At 34.5% G+C, this 21,609-nt stretch overlaps 1 protein-coding gene across 1 annotated transcript in view; it reads right to left on the minus strand.

The window, feature by feature from the left end:
• Positions 1 to 20,456, minus strand: part of PREX2 (phosphatidylinositol-3,4,5-trisphosphate dependent Rac exchange factor 2) — a 463,645-nt gene extending 443,189 nt beyond the window's left edge. Inside the window, exon 1 of the mRNA XM_051970075.1 lies at positions 19,824 to 20,456. Coding sequence (XP_051826035.1) covers positions 19,824 to 19,964 — 141 coding nt within the window. The 5' untranslated portion in view covers positions 19,965 to 20,456. The remainder of the gene's footprint in view (positions 1 to 19,823) is intronic.
• Between the last annotated feature and the right edge of the window lie 1,153 nt (positions 20,457 to 21,609).

Below are 21,609 nucleotides of genomic sequence, written 5' to 3' on the forward strand. Positions count from 1 at the left end.
CTGTCTCCTTTTTCAATTTCAATTTCAATCCTTAGAAATGAGAAACACATACTTTTTTACTTCTCTACTCAAGAAGCTCCAGAGGTTATTCTTTATCTCTAAAACAAACTTTAAAATGCCTCTGATGATTTTTAAAGTCTTTCACAAATGCTCCAGACAACCTTTCTAAATTGGTTGCATATTATTCATCCATTTTACATTCTCACTAAACTGGCCATCTTGCCTTTTGGACTTTATGTATTCAATACCTGACACATAGTAGTCATTTAATAAATACTTGTTGAATAAATGAAGTTCTCTGTCACTGGAAGTTTTCAAGCACAGCAGGTGTTAAACTATAAGTGATAAATTAAAGATATTCCTGATCTGAGAGGATGGGCAAGATAGTCTCTCACCAAGTTAAGATCCTATAATTTATATATAGATATATATATATATATATATTTATATTTATATATATAATATATATAAGCCTAAAATTTCATTAATTTTCTAATTTCCTTCAATTCTCTGTTGATGATATTAAAGACTTTTCTTTCATAGCATCAGGACCGATGGCTCCTATTTTTCATATCAGTCTTTATATTATCTATAACATATTTTTGTACTAGATACTTCCATTAAAACCTTCAAACATGGGGAGAAAATATTAAATAAATCAAATACAAGAGAAGAAACCTTCATAGAGTAGCAAAAGTTATTGTATTATATTTCCTCTACCCATCTATTTTCTTATAAATTATTAAATATGTATGTTGCATATACAAATAATCTCATTCAGAATTTATAACAATCTAATGAAAAATAAAATGAAACATTTAAATTGTGTAATATAAAAAGCACTAAATTTACAGTAAATAAATATGAGTTCAATCATGGCTGTTTTTTGTTTGCCATGTGAATTTCAAAATTTTATTAATCTATATGGAGCCTGAAGACATACTCATTTGCAAAATGGAAAAGTTGGATTGTATCATATCTAATATCCTTTCTAACTCTAAACACTATCCTATGATTCCATGTCTATGTTTTCCACCTGTCCTCCCAGTCTAACAATTCTATCAAAAAAAAAAAAAAGAAAGAAAGAAAAGGATATTTGAAAATAACCTATTCTTCATAGATTCATGCTAGTTTCTAAGTATTACAGTCTTTTTGAAACACATATAAACCATGTATTTAGCAGTATAATTTAGGCTGCTGCCAAAGGTTAATGGCAAGGGCATAATTTCCAGAAATTGATTTTTCCCCCCTTCTTGAAAATCAAGACAATGTTTGACCATGTTAACTCTTCTGGTAACTTTTTATATCTGCATAACTCCTTAGAGATTACTTGAAATGGTTTTATAATCTCATCTGCAAATTCTTGGGTGCTTTGGGATAGAATTCAACAGTGGCTGTTTTCTTAATCTCATCTTTAGGGCTTCAGTTTTTTCTTCACCGTGCTTGTTTAATCATATCCAATTGTTCTAGATATTGAAAATTAGATTTAGGATTCGAAATTTATAGTCACACTTTTGATCCCATTTCTTATTCTACTCTCTTTAAATTCTTGACAGTTTCTTAGTATCTCTGTTTTCTTAACTATTTAAGGAGAGTTAAAATCAAGGTTTCTAGTCCTAGAATATGTGTGTGTGTATGTATATGTGTGTGTGTGTATACACATACATACTCATACATATATATGTGTATAAATATCTATATGTATATGTATATGCACACATACATATATAGAAACAGTTCCATTAACTTTTAAAATATTTTCCATGAAGGATTTCCTGTCTTCCTCTAATTACATACACTTTTCTTTAAGAACCAGAATTAAATAATTTTTAAAGCACCATCTTTTCTTTATTTGATTACTGGCATAGCAACAATATTTTACATTTTTAATGGCAAATATATAATATTTCAGCTACATTATGGTTTAAGTGGATTTTTATAATAGCTTGAGAATTTAATTACTATTCATGATATAGTTTCAGTAAACCAAGTCCACAAGTATTTACTAAGTACTTACTTTGTGCGAGAAACTACTATACTTAAAGCTGAAGTTATAAAGAAGGGATGGGGGTTAGGAATCCCTGCCTTCAAGGATTTCACCATCTAAAGAGTGGGACAACATGGAAAGAACTATGCAGAAACAAAATTCATACAAAATAAATTGGAATTAGTCTACAGAGAAGGCATCATGATTAAAGATAACTGGAAAGGCCTCTTGCAACATGTGGAATTTTAGCTGAGATTTGAAGGAAGTCCAAGAAACCAAGAAATAAAGGTGAAGATAGCACTGAGGATTCATAGAGTTGGGAGACAGAATGAGTTGTTCAAGAATCAACATGGAGACCAGTATCATTAAATCATAGTATACAAGGAAATAAAAAGAGTATAAAGGTTTTGAAGGGTTTTCTATGCCAAGTAGATCATTCTATTTCTAAACAACCAATGTATATGAATTAAAATAGCATAGGATTTTAATGGTGTAAGGACCATAAAAATGATACTGTTCAACCCTCTCATTTTATACAGGTACAAATGACTATTTGGAGCACAGCCCATGTGTACACTGGAAACAACCTGCACTCGAATGACTGACTCACTGTCTCCTCTCTACCTCCTCTTTTTGTATACTTTCTAGCTCTTGGCTGCTTGCCTAGATTTGCACTTGACATGGTTTGACCTCCAGCTTGTATCTGCAGCCTTGCTGCTGACTGCTTACCAGGAATCAGCCCACTGTTTCTTTCTGACATCTGACATCTCTATAAATCCAGAATCCAGACCATCTCTTCAACGTGTTCTTATGGTCTGGTTTCAACATCTGCTGTGTCTTTCCAAGTCCTGATTTAATGCTTTATCCCACTGTCCACAGCTTATTGGAACCTACCAACCACACAGCATGACAGTAACAGTCCAGTTAAAACAGGAAAGTACTGTAAAACCATGAATATTAATTGGAATGCTCTGTATTTTAGTTGTTGTTGTTATTCTTCGTTCAGTGATATCCAACTCTTGCTGATCCCATGGACCATAACACTCTAGGTAAATCCTTCTATCTTCCACTAACTCCCCAAGTTTTTCCAAGTTCATGTTCTTTGTTTCCATGATCCTTTCTACCCATTTCATCCTCTGCCTTTCCCTTTTCCTTTTGCCTTCAATCGTTCCCACTATCAGTTCTTTTCCAGTGAGTGATGTATTCTCATTAGAGAACTAAAATATTTAAGATTCAGCTTCAGTATTTAATCTTCCAGTCTGAATTGATTTTTAAGTACTAAGTGATTTGATATTCTTGCTGTCCAAGAGAGTCTCAAAAGTCTTCTCTAGCACAATCTGAAAGCACCAATTCTGCTGAACTTAGATTTCTTTTTTTTTCCTCTTTTGTTTTGTTTTATTTAATTTTGTATTCCTTTTCTATTTTTTCTTTTTTTTAGTGTTTTTTAATACAATTTTTAATTTTTTTTGTTTTTTTTTTTAATTTTAATAGCCTTTTATTTACAAGTTATATGTATGGGTAACTTTACAGCATTGACAATTGCCAAACCTCGTTCCAATTTTTCCCCTCCTTCCCTGTACCCACTCCCCCAGATGGCAGGATGACCAGTAGATGTTAAATATATTAAAATATAAATTAGATACACAATAAGTATACATGACCAAACTGTTATTTTGTTGTACAAAAAGAATCGGACTCTGAAATATTGTACAATTAGCCTGTGAAGGAACTCAAAAAAAAGGGCAAAAATATAGGGATTGGGAATTCAATGTAATGGTTCTTATTTATCTCCCAGAGTTCTTTTGCTGGGTGTAGCTGGTTCAGTTCATTACTGCTCCACTGGAACTGATTTGGTTCATCTCATTGCTGAGGATGGCCAGGACCATTAGAATTGGTCATCATATAGTATTGTTGTTGAAGTATATAATGATCTCCTGGTCGTGCTCGTTTCACTCAACATCAGTTCATGTAAGTCTCTCCAGGCCTTCCTGAAATCCTCCTGTTGGTCATTTCTTACCAAACAATAATATTCCATAGTATTCATATACCACAATTTAGTTCAGCCATTCTCCAATTGATGGGCAACCACTCAGTTTCCAGTTTCTGTCCACTACAAAGAGGGCTGCCACAAACATTCATGCACATACAGATCCCTTTCTCTTCTTTATGATCTCTTTGGGATATAAGCCCAGTAGTAACACTGCTGGATCAAAGGGTATGCACAATTTGATAACTTTTTGAGCATATGAACTTAGATTTCTTTATAATTTTAACTCCCACCACCATATTCACTACTTTAATCATACAGGATTTTGTTGGCAAAATGACATCTCTGCTCTTTAGAATGCTGTCCAAATTAACCATAGCTTTCCTTCCAATGAGCAATTTCATGGCTGCAGTTGCTATCTGTAGTGATTTTTCAAGTCCAAGAATAAGAAATGAATCCATTTCTTCTCCCTCTATTTTCCAGAAAATTATGAGACCACTTGCCAAGATCTTAATTTTTGTTATAGTTGTTGCTGTTAATCTTCAAGCCATATTTTACACTCTCATCTTTCACCTGCATCAAGAGGTTTCTTATTTCTTCTTCACTTTCTACCATCAAAGGGTATCACCTACATATAGGAAATTCTTGCTATTTCTCTTGGTAAATTTAATTCTGGCTTTTGATTCAACCAGCCTGGTATTTCACATGAAGATAAATAAAATGACAATATACAAACTTGTCACACTCCTTTTTCAATCTTAAACCAGTTATTAGTTACATGTTCAGTTCTAACTTATAGCTTGACCTGCATAAGGGTTCTTTGGGAGACAAGAAAAATAATCTGGTTCTCCCCTTTCTTTGAGGACTTGATACATTTTGTTGTGATCCACACAGTCAAAGGTTTTAGTGTATGTAGTCAATAAAGCAGAAGTAGATTTTTTTCTGGAACTCCCTTGCTTTCTATATAGTTTAGCAAATGCTGGCAATTTGGTCTCTAGTTCTTGTGCCTCTTTGAAAACCATTCTGCTCTTCTGGCAATTTTCAATTTATACACTGCCAAAGTGTAGCTTGCAGAATCTTAAGCACAGGCTTACTGACATGTGAGATGAGCATAATTGTTCAGTAATGTGAACATTCTCTGACATTGCCCTTCTTTTAAGACTGGGATATAAAATGATCTTTTCCAATTCAGTGGCCAATGATGAGTTTTCAAAATTTGATGGCATATTGAGTGTAACATTTTAACAGCATCATCTTTTAGGATTTTAAATAGCTCATCTGGAATCCCATCACCCCTAACCAGGGGGTCTCAAAATATTATAAAATCATATAAAATCTGTGATTTGACAAATGTCATTAAATTGATTTTTCTTAATTATAAAAATCTATGTGATGAACTTAAAGAGATCAAAAGATTGAGGAAATAGGCATAAAAATAGCAGATAATCTTTACTACAGACAAGTTGTTCTCTGACATATGTCTGACAACAGACATAGCTCTGTGACATAAAAAAGAGTAGGAATCACTGTTGTTCACTAGATATCAGCTTTGTAAGGACATATGATTAGGGTCATATCAAAATGCATGGCATTATATAGAAAGGTATTATAAATAAGCAAAAAAAACAAAAAAAAGGAAATATTCTAGCTTTTTCAAATATAACACTTTATACAAATTCAGAAAAAGGCATTCAGTTAAAGTTACTGTAAGAGGTATCTTTGCAGATGAGAATGAGCTTAAAAATTAGAATGCATCAAACTAGAAACTAAACTCAAAGAGAATATGATTTATGCAGATTTATGAAGAGAAAAAGATAAAATAAACATGGGCTTATTCATGAAAAAGAAAAATATGACACTCAAACTGATCAGACCCAGACAAATCCAATAATGGACTGATTCATCAAATTCAAATTTTCAAAGGGACAATTTATGACAATTATATATACTTAAGTTACACTATACATGTACAATAGTCAACTTATTATAAACAAGTATCTTATTATCCTAATGGGCAATAAAGGATGACAAGCAAAATAGATTATTTTTTAAGAATATGGTTAAAGTAATAGAACAATATTCTGCCTACAGACAATACATTGCTGATAAGCTGAGGGGATCCAATTCAACAAATATTTATTAAATAGCTTCTATACATAAGGCACTATTCTATATTCTGGTAATACAAAGAAAAAATGAAAATAACCCTTGTCCTCAGGAAATTTACAATTGGGGGGGTAAGTGGGATATAGAAGACAGTCAACAGAAGAGCATATATAAAATGATTTGAGTAAGTGGAGAATCCTGATGAGTAAAGAGATTATGAAAGGTTTCCCATAATAGATGACAATGGAATTGAACCTAAAAAAAGAAACCAGAGATTCTAAAAAATGGAGTGAGGATAGAATACTTTCCAGACATGGAGGATAGCCTCTGCAAAGGTATTAAAATGGGAGATGATCTACTGAATTTAAAGAACAGCCTGTAAGTCAATTTGGTTGGAATGTAGAGGGCATAAAGTAGAAATATTATGTATAATAAGCTTAGAAGAATAGGTTAGAGACAGACTGTGAAGGGTTTTAAATGTGATCCTTAGATAAAAGCAAAGACCATCCTTACAAAATGAATGTTAGAAATATTCAATAGAATATTTCCCTTGCAGTTAGTTGCCAAAGTAGATAGAATCCTGGGCTGGATCCAGCCTCAGACCCCAAACAGGCAAATTACTTAAGCACCATTTCCTCAACTATAAAATGGGGATAATCATAATACCTACCTCTCAGGATTATTGTGAAGATAAAATGAGATATTGGTAAATGCTTAGCATAATGTCTGGCACATAGTATATGTAAACACTATATGCTATATAAATGCTATTATTATTATAAAAGGAATCCATCTGTCTATCTCTTGTTGGTTATTTAAGTTCCTTTCCCTGAAATATAAAGTCATGAATAATAGCTTTATGTTACAGTATCCCCTCTATCTATTAATTTTCATCCATAAAAATGTCCCACATAGCTAGTAAGGGTCTGACATATTATTCAAAGAAAAGACTTCATGACTCCAAGTCCTAAGATCAAACAGTCTACCATGCTGCCTTCCATGGGTATGGGTACCATTAAGCCCACTTCATAGATTTGGAAAATGAGATTTAGGTTAAGTAATTAACTCCCTGTCACATATTTAGTGAGTATCAGAACTAAGATTCAAATCCTGGTCTCTCCCAAAACTAAATCTTATATGCCATGCTGCAATGGCATGCCACTTAAACAATGTTACATCTTTCTTTACCAAATCTGTCCAATGCTGGAGGCATCAGTAATTGCAGAAGAACAAGGTGTTTTGTACTTCTTCCCTAGGAGAATAAAGTCCTTTGAAGAAAATGATGCAAACTAATGGGAGATCTTGGTAGAGGAACTAATTACCAATAAAAACCCATGATAGGACTGGTTTTGTAGACTGGTGCCTGAGCCAAGTACTTCTAAATTCATAACCGCTGTTCATGTTAATGGTCAGTATAGAGTTAATTGGCATCTTTGCAGGACACAGAGACAGAACTCTAAGATGTATGAATCATGATTTTCAACAATTTCACTACATAAGGGTTATTTCATGATTTCAATTTTAAATATCTATGCTACGTTTCTTCTTAAATATGCACATAAAGAATGAATATTTTGTATAAAGTAGTGCTGTGATCCCTACTTTGTACCACCATGATAACATTGAGTAAATGAACAGATCTTAGATTCTCAAGCTATTGTTTACACCCCTTCCCCAGAGACTGACTTCAAACAGGAAAAAATGAGAACTCCAAGGGAGCAGCAAAACAAGGCTAAATTGATGCACTAAGCAACAAAATAACATAGGCAAATATCAACACTTCTTGCACAATCACTAACAATGTGTTAGCAACTATTCTAATTGGCCATGATACAACTAAAATAGATGATTCAAGGAACAAGTACAAAATTGTAAAGTCCAATGTAATAAACATTATTATATTAGACTACCTCAAAAAATACTAAAGCAAACATTTTGAAATTGTTAACTGATTTACAGATTAAAAATCCAATAGTACCATACATAACTATATACAGTTTCCGTCAGTATTCTAAATTTAACCTACTATGATTAATTTTTACATTTATCTTCCAAATTAACCTTTGAAGTAGACTTAACCTTTAATGGTAAATATGCATCCTATAGTAAAGAGGAAACATAAAGGCTCTTTATGATATATTAGGCTTAGTATACACAGAATAGGCAAAAAAATGTAATGAAGTAAGAAGAGTCACATATGCATAAAGATGGAAGAATGAATATAGTCTTTATTGACTGGTGAGTGAAATTACTATTATATTAACAACTAATTATTATTGGGGATCTATTTCCTTTATTTCCTCGATTCAGGAAAGTCAGATTAGAGTTAGAGATTCTAAAAAACATGGCTAATTGATGAATTGTCCTAACCTTCAAAGTAGATGCTCTTCAATCTCTCCAAGACCCAGCTCTGCTAGTAGAGTTTATTTCTGTTTAGAAACAGAATCCAGTTTAGATGAGTTCCTGCCCTAAGAATATGAGTCCCAGTTTTCCCCGACTAAAGTTTAGAGTGATCCAGCTATGGAGAGTACTACCAAAGTAGTCTGGCTGAAATTAGATTCCAATGCAGATTGCTGGAAGCATTTCAGCCTCATGATCAAGCCACATTTTCAGCAGGAGGAATTGAAGATTTCTAGTCCATCTTTTCATTTAAATATCCACCAATAAGGGGTGATTCTTGGTTGTTGAGAGAATTCCCTCTCAAGGATTATTTAAACCTTTAAGATGTTCCATGTTTTTTGTCTTTGGTTGCCAAGAGAAACCAATGATCATCATTTTATTGTTTATTAGCTAGCCTAATTAATTAGTTAATCATCAATCACCCCAAAACTCAGCCTTTTGGATTTTTCATTTGCCAAAAGAGTATATAATAAATGCTCTTAGATATGATATTATTTAAGTCCAGGTACAAATCCAGAAGTACAAAATTAAAGAGTTGGGGGTTAGGAAATAGAATAATAATAACTACAAGAAGTGACAAAGTTTAAAAGATTTAGTTTAAGTATTGTGAAGTGATTTATCACCAAATGATGACTTACCCCAAAAGATGGAGTTCAGTCATGAAAAAAATTCACGGTGGTCATTGTATTTGGCAAAAAGGTAATTTTATTTAGGGGGAAAAGATTACAGACAAAATGAAGGAATACAACAGAGACCAAGAATGGCAAATATGAAATAAAGTAGGAGAGTATATGAAAAACAAGTTCCTCAATGAAACTCACAATTACCCAATAGAAAGGGGCCATTCCATGAGATTGGGACAAACCCTTAGCTGGCAGGTTAAATCCTGAAAGGGATTTAGCACCCTAAAAGAGTTAACTGTAAGAAGAAGTGGAATTGGGAAGCATAGTGGTATTAGAGGAGATACCAGATGGCATGGGTGGGTAGGTTAAGGGAAAAGACACCATGAGGCAGAGTGTCATGGAAGGCTGAGCCAAAGAAAGGCAGCAGCCATGAGATAGCTCATAAGTGGATTTTAAAGGGAAAATTTAAACTCAGAGGCATGACTGGGATTCCTGACAAAGCATGACAAGGTAAGATTGCCTGAGACCTCTATAAAGAGTAGATCCTCAGGGGGTTGATATAACTTGGATTTCAGATTGGACCATCTCTCTTAAAGGGTGAGACTATGATACTAAACTGATCTCAATAATCAGAGTCTTCTTCCTGCTTACTTAAGTGATTAATTTCCATCAATTCCTCTGCAACCACACTTAACTTTGAAGACTTCATCATATGGGGCAAGTTAAGAAAGGAAGTCTCCCCTGATTTCCCTACCTGGGAACAAACTTCTTCCAAAGACCATCCATCTCTGTTTTGTAGATGCATTTATAAAACAAATAAACAGATGCAGTTACCATGTACTATTTTGTACATAGCAGATACTTACTATTTGATGCTTTTAACAGTTCCAGGCTTTATAATTCAGTTGATAAAACTATAAGTGGTATGATTCATGTTTAAAAAAATACTTGCTTTATAATTATTTCCTCTTGTTCAACTTGTCAAATTGATTGATACAAAGCATTCTTGGATTTAGGGCAATATAATGCCTCAGAAAAAGCAAAGATTGAAAAAAAAGTTTTCATTTTTTTAACTTGCCTCAATATGATGAAGTCTTCAAAGTTAGGTGTGGTTGCAGAGGAATTGACAAACTTTGGTGAATTTTAAAGGAGGCAGAAAAAGAAAAATAGTAAAAGACAAATTATTCCAAGTGTAAGGAATATTGGAACAAAGTCATGGAGGTATGGAAGTCAGTGTATGTCCTCAGGTCAGAGATGGACCCAATTCTACTACAACATATAACCCATCAAAAGTAAGAGAGAGAGAGAGAGAGAGAGAGAGAGAGAGAGAGAGAGAGAGAGAGAGAGAAGATTGGAAAATGAGTGGCATTGTCATGAAGGAAGAAAAATAGAGTTGAAATGAGAAGATAGGTAAGGATAGTATTTACAGTACTCTGGATTCCTGACAATAAATGCCTCAAAGTAATAATGTGAAATAGGGAATGGCTAGATATAAAATATGTTGTAGAGCTAGATTTGTCAAGTCAATCAAGACATGTCAATAAGCATTTATTAAGCACCTATTATGTCTCAAACATTGGGCTAAGCCAGAGGTACAAAGAAAAGTAAAAAAAAAAAAAATCATTCTTTACAAGAAGCTCACCATCTAATAAGAAAGAGGACATGCAAACAATTATTTGTAAATAAAATATATGCAAGATAAATTAGAGATTATCAAAAAGAATAAAGGCCAGTGTCACTGGACTGAAGAGTAGTGGAATGGAGGGTTGAAGATGTGATATGACCCATAACAAAACTGGAATGGTAGAAAAGGGATAGGTTATGAAAGTCAAAAAGAAGGCACTAGGGAAACACTGGAGTTGATTGATTGGGGGATAAGCATGAGAGTGGAAGGGGGGTCATACTGTGTCATATGTGTACTTTAGGACAATAAATTTGATGGTTAAATGGATGATTAGGGAGAGTCTTGAAGCATGGAGACTAATCAGTTGACTATAGCAATAGTCTGGAAATTATGTGATGGGTACTGTGTCAGAGGAGAAAAGGGGATTTATATGAGATATGTTATAAAAGAAAATATTTTAAAAGTTATAAAGGCAGGCTTTGGAAATATTTTGAAAATTGAGTGGAATAAGATATTGTGATGAGTCCTAGGTTGTGAAAATAGGGGTCTGGGAGGAAGGAAGTATTCTCTACAATAATAGCAGGGTTAGGAAGAGAAGAATATTTAAGGGGAAAGAAAAGAAGTTTAATTTTAGACAGGTTGTTTTTCAAATAGTTTGACAGGTCCAACAGGCAACTGGAGATGTGGCACTGGAAGTCAGGAGAAAAGCTAAGGCTAAAAAATAATTCCGAAATTCATCTCCTTGGAAATGATAGTTGAAACCAGGGGAGCTAATGAGATCATAAAGTGAAATAGTATAGAGGGAGAAGGTAAGAGAGTTCAAGAGAGGCTTGAAAAATACCCATGGTTTTTGAGTATGACTTAAATGAAGATCCAGCTAAAGAAACTGAAAAAGAATAATCAGACAGAAAGGAAAAGAATGGAATCATTTAAAACAATAACAATAACAACAACAAAGAGTATAGTCTAGTCAAATCACCCTGAAATGTTAAGTGTTTTTTTTTGAAAGTCAAAAAGGTTAAAAGTAGCAGAGCTGAGAGACAAACCCAGATCCTTTCATTCCAATTTCCATGTTATTTCCAATTCAGCACAGTAAAGTTTACTCAGGTAACAGGTAAATCTGAATTAATTTTAATGTCCATTTTAAATGAAAAATTGTTTATGCTACTAAATAGATGCAGTATTAGTAACAAAAGGACAATTTAGGAGTTTTGCATTATGCTCAAAAAGTGTGGTATTATTCTTTGGTATTATCAAGGCAGAAAGATGGATAGTACAGTACTTAATACTATACTATTGAACCTACAGTCAGAAAAATTCAAATTAAAATCCAACCCCAGACACTGACTGGCAAATCAATTAACCATTGCCTCAGTTTCAACATCTGTAAAATGGGAGTAATAAAAGCACTAATTTCTCAGTAGTGTTGTGTGGATCAAATAAGCTAATATTTTAATCAAATTTAATCAAATAAGCACTTTACAAACATCAAAGCAATATATAATGATTGAATGTTATTATCATTAAATAATATATTGGAATAGAATTCTCAGAAGAAGTTCTTTCACTATTTGAATTTTTAAATGTCAACACTATATCTTAAGATAATGAGTTAAGACAAAGAAGTTTATATGTGAATATTGCAATGACTGTCATTTCTCTTACTGGAGATATCAGACAGTGATGTGAAGAAACAATCCATTGGCAGAATTTTTCGCAGGTTCATAGTAAATTGCAGAATCAGAATTTGAGTCCATGTTCTTTGACTCTAAAAATTAAGCACATTTCCAATCTATACTAATGTCTCCTCTGCAACTGTTTCAGAAATGCCTACTGAATTCATTGAGGGGAGGAGGGAAGAAAAAGAGGGGAAAGAGAAGAAATCAACTTAATGCCAAAAAAATCTATGATTCCATTCTTTTTCTTAAAAAAATTTTTTTTCTATCTATCCATAAAACCAAAAGAATTAAGATACAACTGGACAAGGATGAGAAATGATTATAAAATTGCCATTATAAAGGGATGCTATCCTGGATAGAGGTTTGGTCTCAGGAAAACTATTGTTTCCCAATGTCTTGTGCTGCTTCTTCAAGGTTGTTACCTGATCCTCTTCTGCTGACCTTCCCCTGACTTTGGACATGTATTTCATGGTGCCCTGCCTAGTCCTCTGGATTTACTGGCTTTGGTTAATTTTTTAGCCTGACCTCAGAACAAAGTACCAGTTATCCCAAATCATAGTTTGAGCCAAGTCTTTTATCCCCAAGTTTGATGTTCCCCCAGACTGTTAAATGACCTTAATTACCAGCATTCATGAGCATCATTCCAATGGGGATAAAGATCCAATAACCTAAAGCTTAAGGAATATGGATCATGAGACTTGCCTAAGACATCCAATACTCATTTTCAACCTGTTATAATAATGTTGTACTAGGGACAAGTATTCAACATCTCAAGAACTGACTTAGGAGAATGTTTACATCTTTGTTTATTACCTATTTAGATCTTAAGATACCTATTGAGTAAATTATAATATTCCTGATATGATTTTTTAAAATTTCTGTTAACTAAAAGACAGATAAAATGGAAATTTTGTATTTTAAGGATGTTAGTTAATGGATGTCATTTATATAGTGCTTTCCATATAGAATTACATTTTTTACTCACTTACCTACCTTGTAAGATAGGTATTATAGGCATTCTCATTTTCATTTTTTTTCCAAATAAAGTAACTAAAGCTCAGAGATATTAATTAATTTATCCATTATCACACAGCTAGTAAAGATCAGAGAAAGGATTTCAATCTAGCCCTTTCATGCTTCTAAATTCAGAGTACTTCCCAGATCAAACCATTGCATGTCAAATTTCTACCAGGAGATTGTTCTCAAAAATAGGGCAAAGTCAAAGAATCTTTGCCTGAACACAAACAGACCATGAAGGGGCTAAAGGCTAAGACAAATAATCACAAGAGTCACCAATTAAAACTAAAACATAAAATTTTAGGTCACTCCTGGGACATTGTAAAAGGTTAATAATTTTATGGCAGGAATATGATGTTTTAAAAAAAATCATCAATTGAGTATGACCTCAAAAAGTATCAGAAATAGGCTTAATAAGAGGCTATCATGGTGCATTTTATAATTAGGAAATGAATAGCTTGAACCTAAAATTCAAGTTTCTAATGATATTAGATTTCCTTTAGATTTCCAATCTCCAAAAAATAAATAAAGCGTTGTTCTCTGCTGACATAGTAAAATGATGGTCAAGTCAACTCAATATGCATTTATTAAGTATCTACTATATGCCAGACACTGTTCTAGGTGCTGTGAATAGAAAAAAAAAGTTAAAACTTATTCTCTTTCTTTGAGGAACTCACAATCTTATGAAGAAGATAGCATGCAAAGAACTATGAAAAAAAACAAGATAAATTAGAGATAATAAATATTAGAAAGAAAGTAGAATTAAAGTGTCCTGGAAAAGACTTCTTTCCAAGGATAGAACTTTAGCTAAGGTTTGAAAGAAATCATGGAAGCTTGGAAGGATGGATTAGGAGGGAGAGAATTCTGGGAATTTTCTGGCTGGGATCACTTGCTCATAGAGTATGTAGAGAGGAAGAAGATGTAGGAAGACTGAAGAAATAGTAAGGAATCAAATTATAAAGGATTTTAAAACTCAAACAGAAGACTTTTTTTTGACCCAAGCACATTATTAAGCCATTGAAGTTTATTGATTTGTGTGGGAAAAGTGACATGATCATACCTACCCTTTAAGAAAATCACTTATTTAATGGAAAAAAGAGATCTGAGGCAAGGAGATTGACTCAGAATCAAAAAAGAAAAACATCTAACATTAAATTACAGATATAGTTCAATATAGCATAGCAAAATGGGCTGGCTATCCAAGTTATGGGTAGATTTTACTCAAGCCTTATAAAAATTTTTTTTAAGTTTCCATCTTTCTCAAGGGCAGTATTCTATTTTGGTTTAGCATTTTGGATCATTTTACAGTTGTAACAATGTTTTTGATTACTTCCCAGTAGAAGTAAAAACAAATTGAAGAAGAAAGACAGGATATCAACCCCAAATCCATTCAACCAATGGGACACATACACAACATAGAATAGATTATTTCATTTTCATAGCTGTCCCCTTAGCATCCTATCTTCTCAAAGCTCTAAACACTGGCTGAAAATTTAAAAAATTAGACTTCAAGGAAATACTGTGATCCTACAATAATGTAAAAAGAGCTAAGAATTTGTTAAGACAAGAGAAAGCTATAACATTTATGACAGAAATAGAGGACCTCCAATTGACTTGTTTGGTAATGAAGAAAAATAACTTAGAATTTAGTTAACTGCCTAAATTATAGAGTCAAATTATACTGAGGCTCTGTCTTTAGGGTACAGAAAGGCTAGTTTTGACTTTAATAGAAAAGGGAAGTTAAGCACAGGAATATTTTTATTAAAATGAATATTTAACTGAAAAGAACTAGAATAGGAATAGGATTTTTCCTAGGATTCTCAATTGTGGACTGGTTTGGACTAAATGAAGACAAAGTGTGTCTTTTTAAAATCTTTGTATTCCCAATAGTTCACACAATAACACTAACCATGGTAGACATACATTGCTATTAAAAATGAACTAATGAATTCATTATGCTTGAATCTATTTTTTTCTCTTACCTCTTCCAATTCATTATCCTGTGAATTCTATATATTTAATTTATATATCATCCCCTTTCTACTCCCACTGATAGCACTCTAATTCACAACCTATTTCCTCCTTCCTATACTACTATAATAATCTCCTAACAAGGCCCATGCCTCGAAACTCTTCATTGGCCATTTTCCATAAATTGAGCTGCCAAATTAATCTTTATGAGCAAATCTGATTTGTCATTTTAGTGCTCGGAACTTTTTAATGGTCCATGTACTCTAAGCTCCAAGTCTCTCTACTTTATTCCACCCAAGCCCTCCCCCAGGTCTTTGCTCACACATTTTACTTATAATTTAAATCTTCTCCCTACTTATTGTGACCAATTGAAACTCTACCTATTTCAGCATTTCAAATTCCATCTCCTCCAGGAAGTCTTCACTGATTAGCTCAGATGGAAATGATATTTCTTTATCAAACTTCATGTATAACTTGGTAATTCTTTTATTCATCAATTCAATAAACATGTATTGAATGCCATCAACACAGGTACAGAAAAAAAAGACCATCTCTATCTTCAAAAAGCTTACAATCTAATGAGCATCAATATTATTATATGATATACACAAATGTTGCTCAGAGGAAAAGACTTTGAAAAATTTAGGTGTTAAATATATATAAATAATCAAAATAGTAACTGTAATACAAGACTAGTGCTATAAGGGGAAAGGAGACATAGAGGTAAAGATTACTGGGAAAATTTGAAGAGGTAGAGCAACACTTTCTGTTGACAGTTTTAGAATGTGTTGAAGCCAGCACCTGAATTACACCTTAAGGAGAAGGATGCTGAAAAGACAAGGAAAAGGAAGGAGTGCATTCCTAGATACTTAGATGATCCATGAAATGTTGGAAGTGGGAGGGGATAATTTGAAATTAAGGAATAGTTAATAAGTCAGGTAGGCTGAAAAGTACAGTATGTGAAAGAATAATGTGAAATGACAATATAAAGGTAGGTTGAATACAAACTGTAGAGGACCTAATGTCAAACTAAGAAGTTTGTGTTTTGATATCAAAGTCAATAGGCAGCTTTTGAGCAAGGGAATGATGTGATTGTATTTAGAAAATTATTTTTCAAGATAAGTGAAAAGAGAATTAGAGAGAGAGAAAAAAAGAAAGAAAGAGAGAGAGACAGAGAGAGAGAGAGAGAGACAGAGAGAAAGAGAGAGAGAGAGAGAGAGAGAGAGAGAGAGAGAGAGAGAGAGAGAGAGAGACTGGAGTGAAGAGGCCATTAAGAAAATTATAATAAAAGTACAGTAAAGAGAAACTGAACTTGGGTGGTAAGAATGTGAATTGGAGAAGAATAGACAGATGCATGAGGTTTTATGGAAGTAGAAACAATGGGACTTGGCAATAGATCACATGAGAAAGAGGTATAAAATAAAGTAAAAAATCAAAGATGACTCCAAGGTATTTTTTGGTAGCACAGTCCAGGAAGTAGTTTGATATACAACACCATTTTTTAAAGGGATCAACTGGACCTGGACATAAAGATTTAGGAGATATATGCATAGTGAGATAAGTGTACCACCATTTTGAAAGGCTCACAAAGGAAGAGAATGTAGAGAGAAATGAAGCCTGAGAGTCTTGATCAACACTTCCATTCTTAGAAGGTAAGAGAAGGATGATAAACAAAGGAAAAAAGAGAACATTAGGGATTTAGGGGAAAAAAAATTCCACAAAAGCCCAGGGAAAGAAAAATATCCAGTAGGAAGGAACAGACAACAAAATCAAGCCTACACTTATGAAGCAAGGTGAACAGAAATCCAGCCTTAGAACCAGAAAATCCTGGGTTCACCTTTGACATATATGTCTATGTCTATGTCTATGATTATTTAAATCTCAACTGCTCAGTGTCTCAGACCATACTCTAAGATTATAACCTATAGAGAAATATTTTGATCTGCATTTTTGAATAGAATTTTTGCAACAAGAGTTCCTCAAACCAATGAAACAACCAGTCTAAAAGAAAAAATACAGTATATGAATTTGTCAATGTATTATCTCTTCTACTTAACTATCAATTTCTTGTTCATCTTTTTTCTCTTCTCTAGAACTTTTACAATGTTTTATATATTCATATTATTGTTATTGTTGTCATGTGTATGTATGTACGTACGTATGCACGTATACAAGTATGTATGTTGATAGACAAATTCTATCATTGTCACTACAAAAAGATTTAAGTAGTTCTTTTTCCTCTGAATATAAAAAATTAAAATAAAATTGACAATCATTTGACTTCCAAATACATTCAACCCAAAATTCATTTCATTTTGAAAACATTATAATTTTTCCACAAATTTATTTTCTTTTTGTTTTCCTATTTAAGAATGGATTTTGAATGATGGAAAGATATGATGTGAAAATAAGCCATAATATGTTGCTATCATGAGATAGAGAAAAGAGCAAAGAATGTGGGGGCAGAGAACCTGAGTGTGAGTCCCAGATCTACCTCTTAGCTGCCAGGGTCATCCTGGGCATATACCTATACTTTTTTTAGACATCTTTAAAATGAAGAGGCAGGACTTGATGATCTTCATGTCCCTTCCAATTCTAAAACTATGATCCAAACTTGTAGATATCCATGTTATTATGCAGGATATAGTCCAGGGAAAATAGAAAAAGCAGAAGGATCTGTAATTTCTTGATAAGGTGAAAAATGACATGAGGGGAGGGAGGATCTTCCAAAAATTAAAAATGAACCTTACCATTTTTCCTTTTTAACTTTAATCCCAAATCAGCAAGATTGGTTTTCTATTAGGATAAATAAGGAAATAAGCTTAAATGAAAAAGTTACCATATGACAGTGTTGTATACAGAAGTTTATCTTCTCTATCTATTGGTGGCTATTTCTGCAAAATCAGCACTCTGACCAGTCCTTCCCGCCTCCCCCCAAGAACCACACTAAAGTAACTAGTTCTAGTTACAAAACTGAAAAACTGCTTTGTTCACAGGATTTTAAAAAAGTTTTGAGAGAAGCCAAATTTGAGACTAAAAGTTTTCAAATTTCCCAAAAATGCATTTCAATTTAGATGACTTGGCTTTAAAATGCTTAGTCTACCAAAGCCAATTGGTGCATCTTCCTAAATTTGAGGTACCTTTTTGTCAGTCAAGTAAAGATTTTCCTCTTCCATGACCATATGCTGAAAGTATACAAATCTCAGAAAGTTGAGCAGGAAGTTTGGTGTTTGAAGCACTTCCCTCCAGACAAAGGGGGATGAAAGAGGGTGGGTAGAGAAGAAAGTCAGAGCCCTAATAACAAACAATCAAGCATCATACAAAGTTAAGTAGATGAACTGAACTGTTTATAGCTAAGGCACTTAAACTCTTGAAATGATGCTTTCCCAAAGCAAATAGAAAAACAAGGTACAGTTGTCCATATTCTTTGTACTTACATCAGAAAATGGAAATACATTTTGAGAAGCTGTTTAAAAAGGAACTTAAACAGCTTCTCAAAATGTATTTCCTGGCTTAAAGTTGACACAACTTTTTAAAAGTTGGTTCTCAATAAAGTTGAAACTCTGAGATAAAATCTTATAAGAAATCTCAAAGTTTATAGGTTCGGGGTTTTTACTTTTTTTGACATGAGCTTTATTACACCACTTATTAACACCACACTCGTGCTTAGAGTGAATATCAAGCCCACAAGTATAGTACAGAAGTCTTAAAGAAGGGCAAAAGGGACTTGTAGGAAGGGTTGTGAGCACCACATGTGGCTTTAATATCCAACAGCTGCTGCAGATCAAAACCTCTTTGCTCTTTCTGTTACCCCCTACCAGAATACTATGTTTCAAGGATTATTATAAATAAAGGGACTGCACTGCCATGTAAGCTGAATAATGAACTCAAACCCCAACAGATTCAGAATTTGACCAAAGATACCTGAATGAAACACTGAGCTTTAGATCACCAAACCAGAGTCCTAAAGCAAAAATCCCCGAAGGCAAGGAAATTAATACTTAAATGATTTTTTCCCCAAAAAAATTTACCGTGTTGCTGCAAGAAAGCAAAAGGACAGAAGGAAGGTGAAAAGTGAGGAAGGAATGAGGTTTTTACCCATCATTAAGTGCCTCCTTCTTTTGGATCTAAAGTTGCCAAACCAAAGAACATCAAGGTACTTGCAAAGCTGGGAGCTTCCAAGTCTCAAAAATCTTTGTTCCAGTTTAAGTGATTCCTGAACTCTAAGATTCAGGATAGAGGAGTATCCCTCAAGTCAATACCTCTGCAAGGTTTCTCCCTCCTTCCTCCAATGCATAGGGATGTAAGATCGCCCCCTGAGAAGGAAATCTCTCCCCAGCTTCCAAGGGTGGCGGAGGAGTCCTGTGTAACCTTTCCAACAGCATTTCTACATAAACCCACCCGCCTCTCCCACTTCTGGAAAACTCACCGACACCAGAAACTCCAGCGTCCCCACATAGTCCCTTTCGGTCTTCAGGAGCTCGCTCAGGACACAAACTCGGAGGCGAAGCTGCTTCTCTAGGTCTTTCCCGCTCTCTCCTTTGCCTTCCCCTTTGCTCTCTTCGGTCATCGTGCTGTGGTGGGTCCGGTCCAGTCCTTGTCCCGGCTTTGCCAGAGTCTGCTCTGCCTTGCCCTGCTCTGCTTTGGCCCACGCGAGAAAGCAAAGTTGCCTGTCTCTTCGACTAGTCCGAGAAGGCTCCCGGGAGACTTTCCATGGTGAAAAGGGGATAGAAGAGAGAGGGGTGGATAGTGGGGGAGGAGCAGGGAATAGGGGCGGGGAAGCCGGGATCTGGACTCCGGCAAACTACTGAGACACCAGAGTTCAGCGCTTCAGTCCTCCCAGCAGACGATCCTCCCTTTCAGCGCACGGTGCTTTCTCCCTGCAGTTAGTCCTCCCAGTGCAGATCTTAGTTACAGGTCCCAAAGAATCAGAGGAAACAGAAGAAAAGGAAAAAAAAAAAAAAAACCCAAAACACCCAGTACAGGGGAGAGAGATTCTTGGGACTGGAGTATCTAAACGCCCTTTTCGTAGCTAAGTTTCTCTATCTCCTCTCTCTCTCTATCTCTCTCTCTCTCTCTCTCTCTCTCTCTCTCTCTTCTCTCTCTCTCTCTCTCTCTCTCTCTCTCCTCTTCCCTCCCTTTCTCTTCTTCTCTCTCCTCTTCTCTGAATCTGTCTGTCTCTCACTCTCCTTCCCTCCCTTCCTTCCCCCGCGTGTCTCTTTGTCTCTCTCTCTCTCCTTTTCTTTTTTCTTTTCTTTTTTTTTCCTTTCTTTTCTTCTCTTCTCTTCTCTCTCCTCTCAGAATTGGAAGAGGTGGTGACAGCAGCAGCAACTTGGACGTTAATCAAAAAGCTTTGTATCCCATGTGACTCCAACCCTTTACCCTTAGCCAAATCTCAGGAAAAGGGAAAGGAAACACAACCTTCAGGAAGTGTTTCGTGCCAGCTAGCTGCACCACCAATACCACCTCTCTCTCTGTCTTTTTGTGTCTCTCTGTCTCTATTTCTCTCTCTCTCTCTCTCTCTCTCTCTCTCTCTCTCTCTCTCTCTCTCTCTCTCTCTCTCACACACACACACACACACACACACACACACACACACAGAATTTGGATTTAATTGTGGACCCTGAAGATCTAAGAGGATACAGGGAGAAAGACACACTGGTTTTATCATGTCCCAAATTCCCACTAGACTAACTCAGTCTTATTGTTAAGCTTCAATGTGCTGTGTGCATATCCTGAAAGCAAAGAAACAAGTACCTCTATTACATAACTAGGGAAGAAAAAATATTTACCCTCTCACCTCTCTTTCTCTAGTTGAAAATAAATATATTGATTTTTTCTTCCCTCCCCAAACTGATTTTTTTTAAATTAAAGTCCGAGAAAACTTTTCTGAATACTTACACTCTACAAGTAGTTTGCTCTCACTGAATGGCAACAGTAGGTTTCAGTCAAGACCTCACTTGGTCATTGTTTGGACCCTGATGGTTGAGAGTGAAAATAGCAATTGTCTTCCACTACCATTTTATTTTTTGGGAAGTAAAAGAAGCCATTTTTTGTATCATTTTTTATCTAGCCTTAAGCATCCTCAGACAAATCTGGGAAATATCTGAGAAAGACCTAGCTTTAAAAGGCCAAAGTCTCCCACTACACATTGGGCCATCTTCAGTTTTCCTCATATATATCTTACCACTTGATCCACATGGTTCCAGAGGAGA

Source organism: Antechinus flavipes, chromosome 1, assembly GCF_016432865.1.
Source record: "Antechinus flavipes isolate AdamAnt ecotype Samford, QLD, Australia chromosome 1, AdamAnt_v2, whole genome shotgun sequence".
Lineage (NCBI taxonomy): Eukaryota > Metazoa > Chordata > Mammalia > Dasyuromorphia > Dasyuridae > Antechinus > Antechinus flavipes.